The 15,739-nt window shown below is 34.0% G+C and overlaps 2 protein-coding genes across 5 annotated transcripts; both read right to left on the bottom strand.

The window, feature by feature from the left end:
• Positions 1–2,024: 2,024 nt before the first annotated feature.
• Positions 2,025–3,334, bottom strand: LOC137585212 (uncharacterized). Of its 2 annotated transcripts, XM_068300897.1 has the most exons (4): positions 3,266–3,334; positions 2,611–3,004; positions 2,393–2,536; positions 2,025–2,291 (listed from the first exon to the last, which is right to left on the bottom strand). In XM_068300897.1, the coding sequence occupies exons 2-4, from the start codon at positions 2,764–2,766 to the stop codon at positions 2,226–2,228; spliced, it is 366 nt and encodes a 121-aa protein (XP_068156998.1). In that variant the 5' UTR covers positions 2,767–3,004; positions 3,266–3,334; the 3' UTR covers positions 2,025–2,225. The 2 variants fall into 2 exon arrangements, with proteins under 2 accessions (XP_068156998.1, XP_068156999.1); XM_068300898.1 differs by lacking the exon at positions 3,266–3,334 and having other exon boundaries at positions 2,611–3,090.
• A 353-nt stretch (positions 3,335–3,687) lies between these two features.
• Lgr1 (Leucine-rich repeat-containing G protein-coupled receptor 1) lies at positions 3,688–15,086 on the bottom strand. 3 transcript variants are annotated; one of them, XM_068300067.1, is made up of 18 exons: positions 14,563–15,086; positions 8,678–9,149; positions 8,336–8,487; positions 8,175–8,249; positions 7,758–7,835; positions 7,200–7,274; positions 7,063–7,128; positions 6,765–6,833; positions 6,627–6,701; positions 6,447–6,564; positions 6,164–6,381; positions 5,769–6,107; positions 5,562–5,707; positions 5,253–5,481; positions 4,990–5,185; positions 4,734–4,930; positions 4,436–4,667; positions 3,688–3,702 (listed from the first exon to the last, which is right to left on the bottom strand). In XM_068300067.1, exons 2-17 carry the CDS (start codon positions 9,005–9,007, stop codon positions 4,472–4,474), a joined length of 2,559 nt encoding a protein of 852 aa, XP_068156168.1. In that variant the 5' UTR covers positions 9,008–9,149; positions 14,563–15,086; the 3' UTR covers positions 3,688–3,702; positions 4,436–4,471. The 3 variants fall into 3 exon arrangements, with proteins under 3 accessions (XP_068156168.1, XP_068156169.1, XP_068156167.1); XM_068300068.1 differs by lacking the exon at positions 3,688–3,702 and having other exon boundaries at positions 4,080–4,667; positions 14,517–15,086; XM_068300066.1 differs by lacking the exon at positions 3,688–3,702 and having other exon boundaries at positions 4,080–4,667.
• Between the last annotated feature and the right edge of the window lie 653 nt (positions 15,087–15,739).

Raw genomic sequence — 15,739 nt, 5'->3', positions numbered from 1 at the left:
ACAAGTTTTACAAGTTTCCCGAAGCTCTCACATGTGTGACAGGGAGATTTGCAAAGCCAATAAACATATCTATTTAATAACAATCTATTTCTGAACAATTTCCATTGCATTTAATGATCTTTTGCATCCGTTTTGTTTGTAATAAATAATGTCTGCCAATTGTCTGCATTTCCCTGCATATACAATAAATAAAATATATAAATTTACAATATTAAACTACCATAAAAAAAGGTAAACCAAATTAATGGAACGAGGCTTATTTCCATTACGATTTTATGTATTGCATTTTTTTTGGAATATTTTAAGCCGTAAATGCAACAGAAATCTGCTATGAATACATATTTACCTAACCAACGAAAATTGAACAAAATCTACACCATCTATTGAAAATTGAATGCATATGTGTGGGTGTGGAGATACATATACAATATATGTACTGCCATTCACAGAGACAGAGACAGAGCAACGCATATTGGCTATGTGCCCATAAAGTTAAATAGATTTACTGTAATTGATAACGTCTATAATCGTTTGGACATTGCCATTCATTCGGAAAAAAAGGCGTTTGGAGGCGGTAGCTAAGGGGGTATCACAATGGAAATGGTTATTTTCAGCATGTTGCGCGTTAAAAAATCGATCGTACCCAGTTTTGGCGCCGTCACTCAAATTAAGTACATTAAAAAGCCCAATAGGGACTAGTCAACACCCACCCAGAGAAACGTCAAGTTAAGGCAGACATAAATACACACACATATGTATATGCAGTTACGCACACCCCCATCTATGTGTATCTGCGTATGTCTCTGTGCGTGTGTGTGTGAAACTAGTGAACAAACACACAAGTTTTCGTATATCGCTTAAACAATACTAATAAATTTTCATTTTATGTGTGTTCGGCTTTTAATTACCGAAACTAAACTTAAACGCCACAAATACAAATAAACGTACTTTGTACATATTTACACAAAATGCTTGACTCGGCTTGATTGATCTTCTAGGAAATGGGTACCCAAAGGAGAAGAAGGCAAAGACCTATTTTAATTGTTGTCATAGAAATGTCGTAAAGTTTACTTATACAATAGACATATAATACATATACAGACATACATACATGCATATACGTATCTTGTATATCCGTACTGTAATTACCATTGTCATCTACTGGCATTACAACAACAATTGAGCACACAGTAGTATATTTAAGTACAAACATAGAATCGAGCAAACACATTCGACTCCTTGCAATAATGTTTATGCAATTCAATCAAAGTCACATAAGGATAACTAGCTAATACCTGGAATCTAAAATTGATTATCATTTGATCGAAATGTAATTGAAAATTGACAATTTTGCTCACTAATTAAATTGTTTTTAGTGTTGCAACGCACATGAAAATTTACCAAAGCGCCGCTATGTATGCTATAGAATATGCAAATATCTCGATATTCATTAGGCAAACAAAAAGAAAGTATATAGAAGTAAATACAACTAAACTGATCAAGCCATACATTAAATAATAGACGTAATAGTATTTAGAATCTTTGTTTACTCATTAATGGTGCGATCTTGAAATGTTTGATAAGGATTCGAATTGACAAAACTAGTTTTCTTTTCTTTAAACTGATTGCCAAAAAAAAAAGGCATTTTAAGTGATATCTATAGCTCGTAAATAAAAGATAATGAACATATTTTTAGTGAAAAAAGTCATTGATCGGATAAAACTTTGAAATTTTTGTTGTGCATATGTACACATGTAGATTAAATACATTTTTATTGGAAAATTCTGTGATTGATTTATTGTTAAATCATTATTTTATTTACTGCCTGCAATTTTCCTTTCCGAGCCAAGATTTTTGGCCGCCTGATTAATGGGATCAAAATTTTACCATATGGAATTCATAAATTCTAAATTGTAAACCATTTTTTTCTTAATTATTAATAGCCCTAATAACTTAATAGACTTGACTCTCTGTGTGCGTAAAATAACATCAAGAGAATATTATGCAAATTCATTGGGCAAAAATTGGGTTCGCATTACATTTAGTAATATTATATTTCAAAAATGGCTTATTCTAACAGTCATAGTTAATAATTTTTGAGTAAATTGCAAATACTTTAATTTTCAAACAATCGATATCCATTGACGAATATATTCAGATAGTTTCCATTGCATCTCCTGCAGAAAATCGCTTAAATACAAATTCTGCAGGAGTTGTTTCTTTTGCTACAAACGCTGAATGACACATCCTTTGAATGAATTCAGACGCACATCGATTTCCCCTTCCTCGAGCTATATAAAACAAAGATGACATAAATTAGGCATTGAATCCATTTTGCTACACATATACATTTGTAAATATGTACATATATGTTTAGATCACGTGACGATACCTCGTTAAAGGCGTAAATATCATGATAGCACGATGGTGATATACACCGTCTAATGCAGTTGATTTTGGAGACTCCAACTGGATTCATGTTTACGCACTTTGCATGCTGCTCACAGGCTACCTCCAGTTCATGATAGGTGATTTCCTGAAACATATCCGTTTTGTATAAAAAACATAAGGCAACTGGGCAAAAAAATCAATACAAATGATTTCACTCACATTTTTGCTGGTCTCCTTGTAGGCATATTCGGGAAAATGAAATGTTGCTGCCTTCGGTAATGTCTTGCCATCTAAGCCCGGTACTTCCTTATAGCATTCAGCTAATTGAAATAAAACAATTGAGAAAACTAGGCAAAAGTTGTTCACCGACAGCATTTCGAAACGTTTCTATTATTATTCTGTCATTCAAGTGTCAGCTGTTGGGACATTTTTCCTTTTTAGCGGCTAACAGGGATGATTATGAATTTTCCACCCTTAAACTAGAATCGCCAATCAGAGGGATATTTTCTGTTCCATTTCAGTTGTTCCATGTCGCTTGGGCGGCAGTTTTTGAAATTCATTAAAATGGCTATCACTTGAAAAATTGTTGTTATCTCACTATTTTAATAATTTTCTTTAAAAAAAAAAAAATTGTTGCATAAATTTTTGTACTTGGGTGAATTATTACACTTTTGAATATGTATACAACAACACACACACACACACAAAGCATTGATAGCAAAATAAAATTTGATCTAATTGGAATTTGCAATCACATATTTAAAGCTGACTCAATGTAAATCGAGTTGAAAAAGGCGGCAATCCAAAGCAGCAGTCGCAGGCAAAAAACCTAAAAGAGAAAGAATTGTTGATCTTATTAAAGTTATTTACTCACCAAATATGTGTACGATCACTTTGGATATAAATATTGCGCCACTCGAAGCGGATATGCAGACAACCGAACGGGGCAACGCGCCCCCGACAACTGATGAGCGCCCTCTCAGGCCCAGCTTCTTTTATAGTGTCTTACTCTCTCTCGCTCACACCTGTCAGCGATGAAAAAGAGAAAGTGCAAGAATCACTCCCACACTCACACTCAGTGCCGCTATCTCTCTCACTAGTCACGGTCACACTCTCATGTAGTAGGGCTCCCTCACTTAATTAGCTGCTCTCACTCACACACATATTCGTAATCGCTCTATCCCTCTTTCTCATTTAGTTGCACTCTCTCACGAATATGAGAACGTTTATATGTGTGGGAGGGAGCGAGTTGCAGTTGGAGCGTAAAAAGTAGGCAGAGAAAGAGTAAGCTTTCCCGCGCATTTGGCTCACCTACGAAATATTGGAAACTTCTATGATCACTAAAATATAAATATACATACATACATACATACATATGTACATATGTAGCTCAGATTAATTCTTTTTTTAAGTAATTGTCTACATATAGACAAAAATTAAATAGATTTTGCAAATTAAAATGAAATTTAGAAAACATTCATATATTTACGCATATTTATATTAACATCAATAGAAATACATGTATATAAACTGACATAAAAAATGTATGTACCTTTCTTTAAATTTTAATAAAATTTAATAAAAATTGATTTACATATACATACATACATACATTGTTATACATACATATATACGTTTAACTTTGTTTTCTTCATTTAATATCAATATAAAATGGAAATGGATGGCAACTGACTGTATCTAACTATATTATGTACATATATATGTATTTTCCTAATGACTTTGTCCGTTAAGTAACTTTGAGTAGCTTAAAAAATGAGAGACATTAAGAATACTGACTTTGCTTAAATCATTATTTTTTTTGTTTTGGGGATAAACTAATATTACAGAGAGCAGAGTAATGTAAAAACTAAATATATCACAATTCGGTTATTGCCAGGATCATCATGGTTTATCAAACAAATCAAATCCACAATAATAAGAGCACCTAAGCTAAGTTTTCTATGATTTTCACATCGATAACTAAATAAAGGCATTAAGTCTAGTTAAGGACAGAGAAGAGTTTCAAACTCGGAAAACTGATTACTTAAACTTTGTTGTCGAGAGTCTTTAAGAGTCTTTGTTAGAATGATTTCCATAAACTTAAACATAATCTTCTTTTACTTTTCAGCATGCTCTGGATTTCGCCAGGTAGAACATGCTGCACCTTGGATCCCAGTGAACTGTGACGATGGATGGTGAAACGTGTCGTCTGTTGACCCGAGGTGGAGGTTTTATATTTCCAAGAACTATCTTTACCTTGACGACAAATGCCCAATCTGCAAACGAAAGAAAACACAGGTACATAAGCAATTGATTAAGTAATCAAATATATAGTTACTTACTTGGTCAATAGCGTGAATAGATCTTGACGATATTGTGTGGTTAGAATGGCATATAGATATGGATCCGCACATGAGTTGAGGGGATAGAAGAATACTAGCAATATTTTTGACTTGGTGACATTAATCAAAGGAAAACCAGCCAAAGCAGTGAGGCCAAAAAACGCAATTGGCGTCCAGCAGGTAAAGTTGGTAAAGACCTAAAGTAAATAAACTATTTGATGAAAACCCAAAATTCTCCCTTCAAATATGGACTCACCAATAGGGCCATCTTTTTGGCCACACTCAGCTCCCCGCGATTATTTTGTCGGGCATGCCTCGTTTCCTCGCCCAGGGATAGATAGATCTGGGCATAACAAACGGCTATAATGGAAAATGCCAGACCATTGCACCCCAAAATAGATATCAAATAGACAGTATCGAATACATCTCGATTTTCCATGGGCAGACAAATACTAAAAATTCAACAAATCATTCAACTATTTATAATGCAGGTGGAATGTTACTCTGTGATTCACTCACCTGGTTGATGAGTAACTGCTAATGCCAAACAATGGCAACGAGGACATCAGAAATGAGTAGAGCCAACCGCCCAACATGATAAGGGCCGCAGGACGTAATTTAATGCGATTATTCAGCTGCATGGCCCTTGTAATCGCCAGCCAACGTTCAATGGTAATCACGGTCAATGTGAACACCGACAAATGACTGGCGAATACGGTTAGAAAGCCGGCAACTTTACATCCAACCCCTAAAGGCAATCAGACATAGTTACAAAATCAAAGCTTAAAACAGATAGACAGGGAGAGGGAGGGGCATAGAGAAACTAACCGTATTGCCAATCGTAGGCATAGTTGAAATACTCGCCCATGGAATGGGCATCAATCGAGGCCACCAGCAACAGATATAAACCCAAACAAAGGTCAGCAAATGCCAAGTGGCACATGAGAAATCGCGCCACCGATGACGTCTCTGGTCTAGTTACAAAGATAAAGATTAACTAGTTCCGTTTAAATTTCCATTACGTCAGTTACTTACTTGATCGATAATATTACGGTAAGTACTGCAACATTACCCACAACGGCCAGGGCAACGACAACCCATACAGATATACGTAACCATTGATAGCCCATTACATCCTCACAGGGATTTAAGTCATCGGGCATGGGATAGCATTCGATGTTTGGTTTACGAAATGTGAAATTGCCACAATACACATCCAATTGATCATCTTCACGATTTATGGTAATCGAGTCATGAAACACACCAATATTCATCGAAGAGTCTGACATATAATCGACAGGTTCGAATGGATTTGTCAAGACCTCGGTTTCCGTATCTTCCGTGGCATTATAGAAATCAATGTTATCCCATTTTCTGGAACATTTTGACAATCAATTAAATATCCTAATCAATGGAAGTAAACCACTTACTCATTGACATTTGAATCCTCCCAACGACCAAGGGTCAGTTCATTCGAAGAACTCACTGGAGCTGTCTTTACTTGCCCCTTTTTTCGATTTGCATTGCAATCCTCTCGCCATTTCTTGATCTCCTCCATGCGTTGGGCATGACGCTGAGGATCGTGACGCGATGGAAATTGGAAGGCACAACAATGGAATGAATGGGTCAGATATGCTCGCTGCAGATTCTGTCAACCAAAATAGACAATCATATGTTACACAATATTGCAATTTATATTTAGTTAATACCAACCTGAAAGTTATATATAGATGGTATGGTCTTTAGAGTATTTGTATTTGTTATATATAATGCTTCAATCGTTTGCAATCCAACTGACGGTAGGGCTACAAGTGAAGTTCGTGAGAGATCTCTAAAAGACAAAAGAATATCTTTTTAGATCGTACAACCAAAAATATTTACTATAACACTTACAATTCAGTTATATCTATGATGCCATAGAAGGCATTTGGATGCAATTTGTTCAATTTTCGATTATCTCTCAGATATCTGTAACATAATTCTTACTTGATTTTGTGTGTAGAATTAAACAAAAGACATTAGTCAACTTACAGCTTGGCAATTTTAGACCCATAAAATGCCGAATCATCAATGTAACGTATATTATTGTTTGTCAAAATTCTGCAACAAAAAAATGATTTATTATATATTAAGCTCTTATTTAGCTGGAAAGTTAAATCGATCGTATGCCGCCTTTCTGCTTAGTTTTGGCGTATCCTCGGGGAAGGAAATAAGTGAAATTTCCTAAAATTAATAACATTTCTATATCTAAGACCGACTTTTCTTCTATTAAATGTCCGACTTAACTCCCTGAAATCTGAAATGTGTATAAACAATAAATTGTACTTACAATTGCCCAGTCTTAATATTTATGGATTTACTATCAATTCGAGTTATTTGATTGTTATCGAGATCTCTGCAAATATGAACAAACAAAAGTGATAGAGATCGATAAAGTTTAGTTGTAGTTCATGTTATTAGACTTACATCATTTGTAGTATATTGTTTGGTGGTAAATAACGCAAATCTGGCACACTGATTAGACCACTATTTATAATACGTCTGTGGGAAAATAAGAGTGTGGATAGTAAATAACTAAATCTTCTTTTTTGTATCTCGTCCATTTAAACTTCAATGTTTGAGAGCTTTGAGCTTTAACTCTTTTAAAGCTTTATATATATAGTTAGTTGCTGCTTAGTTACTTCAATGTATCATTCTGTTGACCTTATTGCAAATTCTAAATTTAAACGCAGCTAACGCCAACATGCCAAGATTACACCCTACAACCCCTTCTTCTGCAACAGGCAGAAGAAGTTTTCAAAGTTTTCGAAAAATGTATAACTTTTTGTTTGCTTTGTAACTTGGAAATTGTCTATGAACAATGTTTGCTTTGAGGATTATTTTCGTATGTCCATAGGACACAGTCCAAAATGCTTTCATATGTGTCAGCAAGCGAATGCTTGGACTGCTAATTGCATCCTTTAGTGGGTCTCTTATTAGCCTAAATTCTTGGTTCAAACTTTGTACTTTTGCACTTTTACTTACATAATTTCAATTGAGTCTGAAATATCTTTAAATACATCTTTCGAGAGGACTGTCAACTTGGGAGCATTTGAAATGTAACTGAAATTCAATAAAAAGAAAGTATAAATCATTAAAAAATTCCAAAAACTTAAATTAATAATATAATGCTCTAAGATTCAAACGCAAAATCTTAACGAATCTGATCTGATAGTCCTTGTGACTTTATCCCCAATCAAAGTTATCAATATACTGACCTACTGACCTATCCTAGTTTCAATAACTCACACCTCACCTCGAGTAGATCAGGTATTCACATTTGAGTTTTACATTTATTTGTTTGTTTTTCCCCTAGAATATTTATTAATTAACATTCTAGTGTGTTGGTGTGTGGGTGTATGGATGAGTGTGTGGGTGTCCTGGTGGCTTGTTTATACTCACATGGTACGCAACATTGTTAAATTTGCAAAGGCTTCGTCCTGTATGAGTTCCAATTGCAGGCAGTCCATAAAAGCTCTGCATGGCGAGCAGAAGGGATAAGAAGAATTATGTATTTCTGTTGTTAATTAATTCTTGGAACTCATGAAGGATTATGAACTTACACATCCAACAATGTGGCCGCATAAACCTTTAGTCCTGTCGACCTCAAACGCGGCAATCCTGCTGATGCCACTGTTAGACGTTGCACAGGTAAATTCAGGGTTTGGGGTACTCGTGTTAGAGCTTCACCTTCACAGCGGCATTCCAGTTCATTCTGTAGATGGTTGTAAAAATTTGAATGGCATTTTTGCATAGGATGCGCCATAATTTGATTCTAGACCACATTTAAAAAGTTAACTCAGTTTGTGTTCCTTCTGTTGAATGGTAATATGAGACCAACAAGCACATAGTAAAAGCTCACACAAACTGACATAGTCAATGGTCTATACTATCCATCCACTTACTTGATTAGTTGCATTCCAACAGCAGCACTTCCACATGGGACCCATCGAGGGGGGAGCAGCAACAGTTGGTTTTGACGTTGTCGTTGTCATAGTTGGCTCCAATGTCAATGCCAATGTGGAGCCTTGACCTGTTGGCTGACTTGTTGTTGCTGTTGCCGTTGTTGTTGTTGCTAGCTGATTCTCGTTGATATTGAAGCCATTATGATTCTCAAAGCAATTGTTGGCGTTATTGTTGGTGTCATTGCCATAAGCTTCATGGGTTGCATATGACAAAACCAACAAAAGGCATGACCAGCAATATCCTTGCCATACAATTGATATGTTTTGCATGTTTCTATGGTGTGAATAATACTTTTCTTTTATGTATAGTTTTTGGGGTTGTTGTTGTTATTCAATTGCCCTATTGAGGACAGAGAGATTCACATTCTGTCTGGCATTTCAAAGGATTTTTTCCACAATGACACAAAGAGCTCTGCAAAATACACACAAGAGATAGGTTTAAGCCATACATCTAACAGACTTTCTAAATCTAGCGATCCCTTTTGCCCGTCAACTCATAACTGGGTTAATAACACTAAACCAACAACAACAACAGTTGTAATTTCACTGCTTTCGTATCGTTTGACACTGCTAAGTACCTAAGTATATTCTTGACTTCCAAGTAACTCAATGTTTCCTTAACTAACTACTTGATGGTTTCTTGAAAGAGGAGATGAAATGCCATCAATTAACAAACTTCTTCCCTTAGCCAAGGGCCAAATGCGACTGAGTTTTCCTTAGAAACACAAATTTCACTCAACCATTGACAAACATGTGACTCAGGGCACGGAATTGGGAATGTTAATTAAACCACAAATATCCAGAAAATTTCTTCCTTCTGTGACAAAAATAATGATCAAAATCAATTGGATGAAGCAATCTTAGGACCAATCTTATGGACATAAGAAACAAATTCCACGCGGCAAATAAAAAAGAAAGATAATATACATACAATCTGTATTATTTATTTATTAATATATTATGATTATTTGCTTATTTGTTGGTGGCAAAAGTTGTGAATTAAATTCTCACGATATCCGACGCGTGTTTGATTGATTTTCAAATTTACCCACACAATAATTTTTGAAGCTATGACATTCCAATACAAAAATCCACTGAGCAAAATAACAAGTACTTATACAAAATTAAGATATCAACTCAAGTAGGTCGAAAGTTAATTACAAATTATAATTGGGCCGCATTTTATACTAAAACAATCTACCAGAAAATCTGAAAAAAACGTAGACAAAAATAAGTGCCAGGAATTGAATTTTTTAATTAACATGTACAATTACACAAATAAATATTTAGGTAAACTCAACTCTTATCTGATTATTTTTAGCTACTTTTGTCTCCCTTTTTTTGTTGTTGCATTATTTGTGTTTTTTTTTTTCTTTTCGTTTGTTGATCTTAAAACTCCCACGAGTTGCGATTTATTTTTACAACTTTGTTTGTTCATATTTTTAGTTTGATGAAGCTAATTGATATATTGCCATTTTTTTTTTTTTTGCCATGTCTATGTATAATTAGTGCCGCAATAAACCTTATAGCGAAACAAAAAACATGATAGGCCCATCACATTATACGAGGTGTGTTTTGAAAGTAATGCAAATTCCACAAGTTTTTCGAAAGTTTTTCGCTTGAAATTCAAATAATTATAGATATCTTTTGAATATTTTAGCTGGCTTTGTTTATGTATTTCGTAAGACATTTTAAAATTAAAAGAGATTATTATAATTTTATGGAGTTATATATTTCTTAGTAACTTTAAATCAATTTCATTCTATGAAGAGTTCAGTAAATGATTTCCGTTAGGCTTTCTTTTTGGCAAATTTTGAGGTAGTTTTGTTCATATGTATATATGTATGTACACATATCTGTTTATCTATATAGCTGACTCTACATATATGTTTATACTCATATTATAAAAGTATTTTTCTCTCTCAACATTTTATTGTTAAATGTCATATTGTCGATAAATACATATAACCCAGTCTTATTTATCCAAGTGTTGAATTTATTTAGGGTGGACAAAATTTATGCTTAATAAACCGAATATTGTATGGTAAGTAAGATCTTTAAGACAAAAAAAAAAAACAATCAATTAAATTAGTTCTTAAGTATAGTAAAACCTCGCTTATCTGGTCAGTAGTTAAAGTTTATAAGTTTCAAAAATATTAGAAAAAGATACTACAATCCTTGTGCATTATCCCCACATTTCCCTTCATCAGGAGAAAGACGCCATTTTGTGTCCTTTGCTTACAATATATAAAATAATTAACATTCTATTGTTTCATTTAAAGATTTTGAAAACTTAAGTAGTTAATTTTTAAAAATTATTCGAATCATTTGCATTTGATGTCTGCGTTTGCTTATATTTCAAAACTGTTTGGTCGTCTTGATTCGCTATTAAATTATTAAACGTAAGACCAAGTATTATACGGTTTTTCTTCAATTTAGAAACGGTAAAAGGACTAGGGAGCTACGATACTCGGGGACTCGGGAATCCTTTTCTATCCCCCATTTGTAAATAAGCTCATTATCTTTCGTTTGTCGGTATAAAATGTTACCTTATTTTTCTTCAATTTAGAAACGGTAAAAGGACTAGGGAGCTACGATACTCGGGGACTCGGGAATCCTTTTCTATCCCCCCATTTGTAAATAAGCTCATTATCTTTCGTTTGTCGGGATAAAATGTTACCTTATCTGTTATCAAACTACAAGGGTAAAATTTGATTTGTAGATTTTTCTATGTAACAACTTGTCCAACAAATGTAGTTAAGGACAAACTGAAGGACCTAAAACTTTAAACAATCATATCAAAATGTTTCTTGAGTACAAATGAAATCAATTTTCCCCCTTTTTGGGCTACATCTCTGGGATTTTCATGTGACTATTGTTGTTGTAGTTGTTGCCTCTAATACAAAAGCAGACAAAAGTAGAGAATTATTGAAAGGGTCGCCGACAAGTGTGCACGAAGTTTCTCAGCCTTTTAATTAACAAATATTTACATGTTATAGATACTATACGTGTGTGTGTGTGGGTGTGTGTGTACAGTTAATTTTATTGTCTGCTTTGTGATAATAAAAGTTTACCTAATTTGGTTTGCATAAATGGAATGTATCACTGTATAACCAAAGTTCAAGAATGTTCAAAACTGAATGAAACGTTCAAAAATTTACAAGTGGAGCAAACAAAACAACAACAACAAAAATAATCAAGATTAATACAGATTTCAATTAGCACCTTTTTGTCGACCTCAAAAATCAATAGGCTAATTGTCATGAGGGTCATGAGGAGAATACAAACATATGTACATACATATATACAAATAACCCTGTCGATTTAGCTGGAGCACCCTCTAATATAGTCGACCTGAGCAAAAGAGAGCTCTTCTTGTTAGTTAAACCCGCTGACAGCCTCAAAGTACATTTAACAAATCGCCCCTTCATTTAGTTACTTGTCAATTGTGTCTAATAATGGCAATAATCAGACCAGACCAGAGGAAACATCGCGGACATTGTCAGTTCAATTGCCTGAGAGTAGATGATAAGCCAAGCTAAGTGGAATTTTACGCCTAATTGATTTGTCTATCAGAGAGACGAGTTATTCCCATCAATGACATAATCAAGCCTTGCAGCTGTTGGCCATTTCCTCTCAACTGTTCAGACCGTGGCCATATAGATTAAGCCAAATGACGCAATTGATTCAGCTTAGCCAATATGATAAAATGACAAAAATACTATTTCATGTATTATCATTCCATTTTTTTGACTAACAAATAAATCCATCATGACAATAGGCACAAAATTAGTTAAGTAAATTATTTATTAGATTTGTTTGCGTGCAAATTATTTGCTCAATTTCGATTTACGTATCTACATTTATTTATTTTTTATTTATTTTCATTTTGCTGAATTAAATAAATACATGTATTTGTTAGTAGTTTGGTGTGATTAGGGCAATTTCGTGATATCTCTTTGAAAATGAATACAAAGAGAGAGAGAGACATCTGTTTGCTCTCCAATTACCAAGTTGTCAAAGTGGAATGTAATACCTTCCAACGAATGTCCTTTTTGTGTATCATGAGATTAACAAACAAGACCGAAAAAATTTGCATAATTTTAAATGAATTATTAATGAGGCAACATTGTTGTTGGGACTCAAAGTGGGGCCTAAAGGAAGGAACTATGGATTCCATATCTCAAACTGCAAAAACTTGTTCCCTTTTAACCACACCCTAATACAACTATGTCGTCCAATTTTTTGTTCATCTTTTTGTGTGTGTTATTTTTAACAAATTAATGTTAATTGCGGTATTAACAAAAACAAAAACAAGTTAGTGGAGCGCTACCAACAAAAAATATTAACTTAATTTGTGGGCACCGCTGAAAAAAACGAGAAATTTTTACTGAAATTGACTGCTTAGTTACCTTCTCTATGAACAATAAAAATCTTAGTCATGGGGGAAGGTTTAGGAAGATTTAAGCCAAGTTATTCAATTTGTCCTCGAAATGTTGGCTTTAGTCCTGCAAAGGCTAACAGAATCTAAAAAAGACTTACGCTAAATATTATTGACTCTATATAGAGTAGAATTTAAATTAATTGACCTTCAATTATTCATCTTTGTTTTTCCTAAGGTATGTACATATGTATGTATATAGCTTTTGTTTATAGATTATTTGAAGGTTTCACTATTTGGTTCCTTAATTATTCAAGTCAATTTGTTGTATTTCAAACTGAGGAGAAATTTCCAATGAGTCTTTCTGTTATCTATGTATATTTCCTAAAAATACATAAATCCTATGTCGGGGTTCCTTTGAAAGCTTTACGAAGGGGCAATTTCCCCATTTCTACCTCTCGCTCTCAACTCAACACTCTGTCTCCCTCTCTCTTTGGCCATGTACATTATTAGATAGGGAGAAATTAACTACTTTGACCAGGTTTCTTTTAGACGCTGTTTCTTTAAACAACTTTCTCTCAAAAGAAAGACCCAAAGTATATTGAACACAACCGGCTTCAGTTAAAAAAGCCGCCCATGGCACTAAAAGGACCTACAGACTAAATATTAGCTTAAAAACTACGAAAATCTATAAAATAATTGAATTTTTCCTTTTAATTTTCGTATTCAGTTCGATTTATCTAAATCTGACTAAAGTTGGTCCAAACACATGAAATTCAATTTGATTGCTTCTTCACTTTAAATGAAAATGTGTTTTAATTTTACCCTTGCCAAGAAGTTTAAAGCATTTAATCCCCCCACTTAAAGGTGTAAATTTAATTAGAGAAACAAGTCGAAAACATTAAGAGATGACAAAACTTTTTCAATTTGTTTTCTTTGTCACAATGACTACAGAGTATTTCCATTACCTTGACAAAAACACGTTGTAAAAGGGCTTTGCTTTTCACCCAATTTACATTAAGTTCTAAGAAAAACAATTTTAGCCAAATAAGTTTTCACCCAAAGAGGTTTAACTCTTCAGTCAGAACAACATGTTATACATATTTATATTTATTATGTCTCAAGTGTTTAAGCACTTCAACTTATTTGCTCGGAGCTCTGAGTTTTGTATTATATCATTTAATTAAAGTGATTATCGGCCCGCAAAGAAAAACCGATTAATTGCTTGATAAACCTAGAAACACTCATTTCACTTGGCCATTGGCTTTATTACGAATATGTATATATACATTTTTTGTATATAGAGATAAGGTAAACTTTTTGATTCTCTTGTGATTACAAATCAAATTTAAAATCTAGACAGACGGCCTTACATTATATGCATTGAAATAAACAAACCTTTTTCATGATGAATTTATTTGATTGCATTTACGAAACCGCTCACCTTTTTCTCTGTCTGTGTGTGTGTATGATTTGCTCACAATTAATTATTATTATTATTTTTTTAATTTTAGATCAGCAGATCAGATGATTTTATATTCCATGTGGGTAATAGCACATATTTTTATCAATGGTCACGAGGTATAAAAATTTTCCAATATAATTATTTATATTCAAACACATTTTCTTCAAAGAGCCAGCTGTTTATTGCCCTACACAGAGGGCATAAATATCTCGACTATTTTTTGTGTGTGTTTACTTAATCATTTATTCATTTTTTTCTTTATAATCACCAAAACATTCTTCGAACGAATTTCATCCGGCAATTCGATCAACTTATTCGCATCATGGTCTCGCCATGAAAATTAGCAGAATTTTCTGTCAGGTATTCTGATAAACCGTGTGCGATGGTATTGACCGTGACTGAACAATGCGGCTTTTTATTTTCATTCAGCTAAAAAAAGCGAAAAGTTGCGCCCAATCACAACCGGAAACCGAGCTACCGAATCCAAACGACCGGCCACGCACAGAGATGTTAACGAAGTGAGCTCGAATGCTGAGTGGCATTATACACTCAGCTAACGGACTGTAACGGCGCATTTTAGCTTTGTGTGTGTGTGTATGTGTGTGTGGGTGCTTGTATATGTAGTGTGTGGTTTGTGGTGGGGTGGCATCTTGTCGTATACTTAACTTTTGCCATTCAATGTAGGGTAAAGCTTTTTGTTTAAAGGGCTCACTTGTTGCCCATATATCCTGCCAGTAGCAAGATAAGTCAATGACTATTGTGGTATATGTGGTACATCTTTTGTTCTTCCAATTAATGCTTAGAGATTCCAAAATCAATCAAACAATCAAGGAAACATGACCACAGAAGCTCAATCATAATTAACTTAAATGTACATATGTCCTTTGATTTTCTGACTTCTATGTCACCATATAGACTCCTTAAAGGTCTTACGATGCCTTCAAAGACCCTTAAAGAGGAGAATAATAGAGGATAATAGAGACCAGTGACAGATCTAGCTCATATGTAATTGTGGTAGGGGAAAATGGGTCATTGTGGAGGATCAATCGTTAATGGATATCAAAATTTGGCAAGTTTTGTAGGTACAATTTCGGCTTTAGGAAGAAAAATACAGAAATTATCCTCATTTTGCTTAATTTTTCATGATACAAGTGAA

Source organism: Drosophila tropicalis, unplaced genomic scaffold (assembly GCF_018151085.1).
Source record: "Drosophila tropicalis isolate 14030-0801.00 unplaced genomic scaffold, ASM1815108v1 contig_878, whole genome shotgun sequence".
Taxonomy (NCBI): Eukaryota; Metazoa; Arthropoda; class Insecta; order Diptera; family Drosophilidae; genus Drosophila; species Drosophila tropicalis.
The sequence above is the reverse complement of the archived record's forward strand: the minus strand, read 5'-3'. Positions and strand labels throughout refer to the sequence as shown.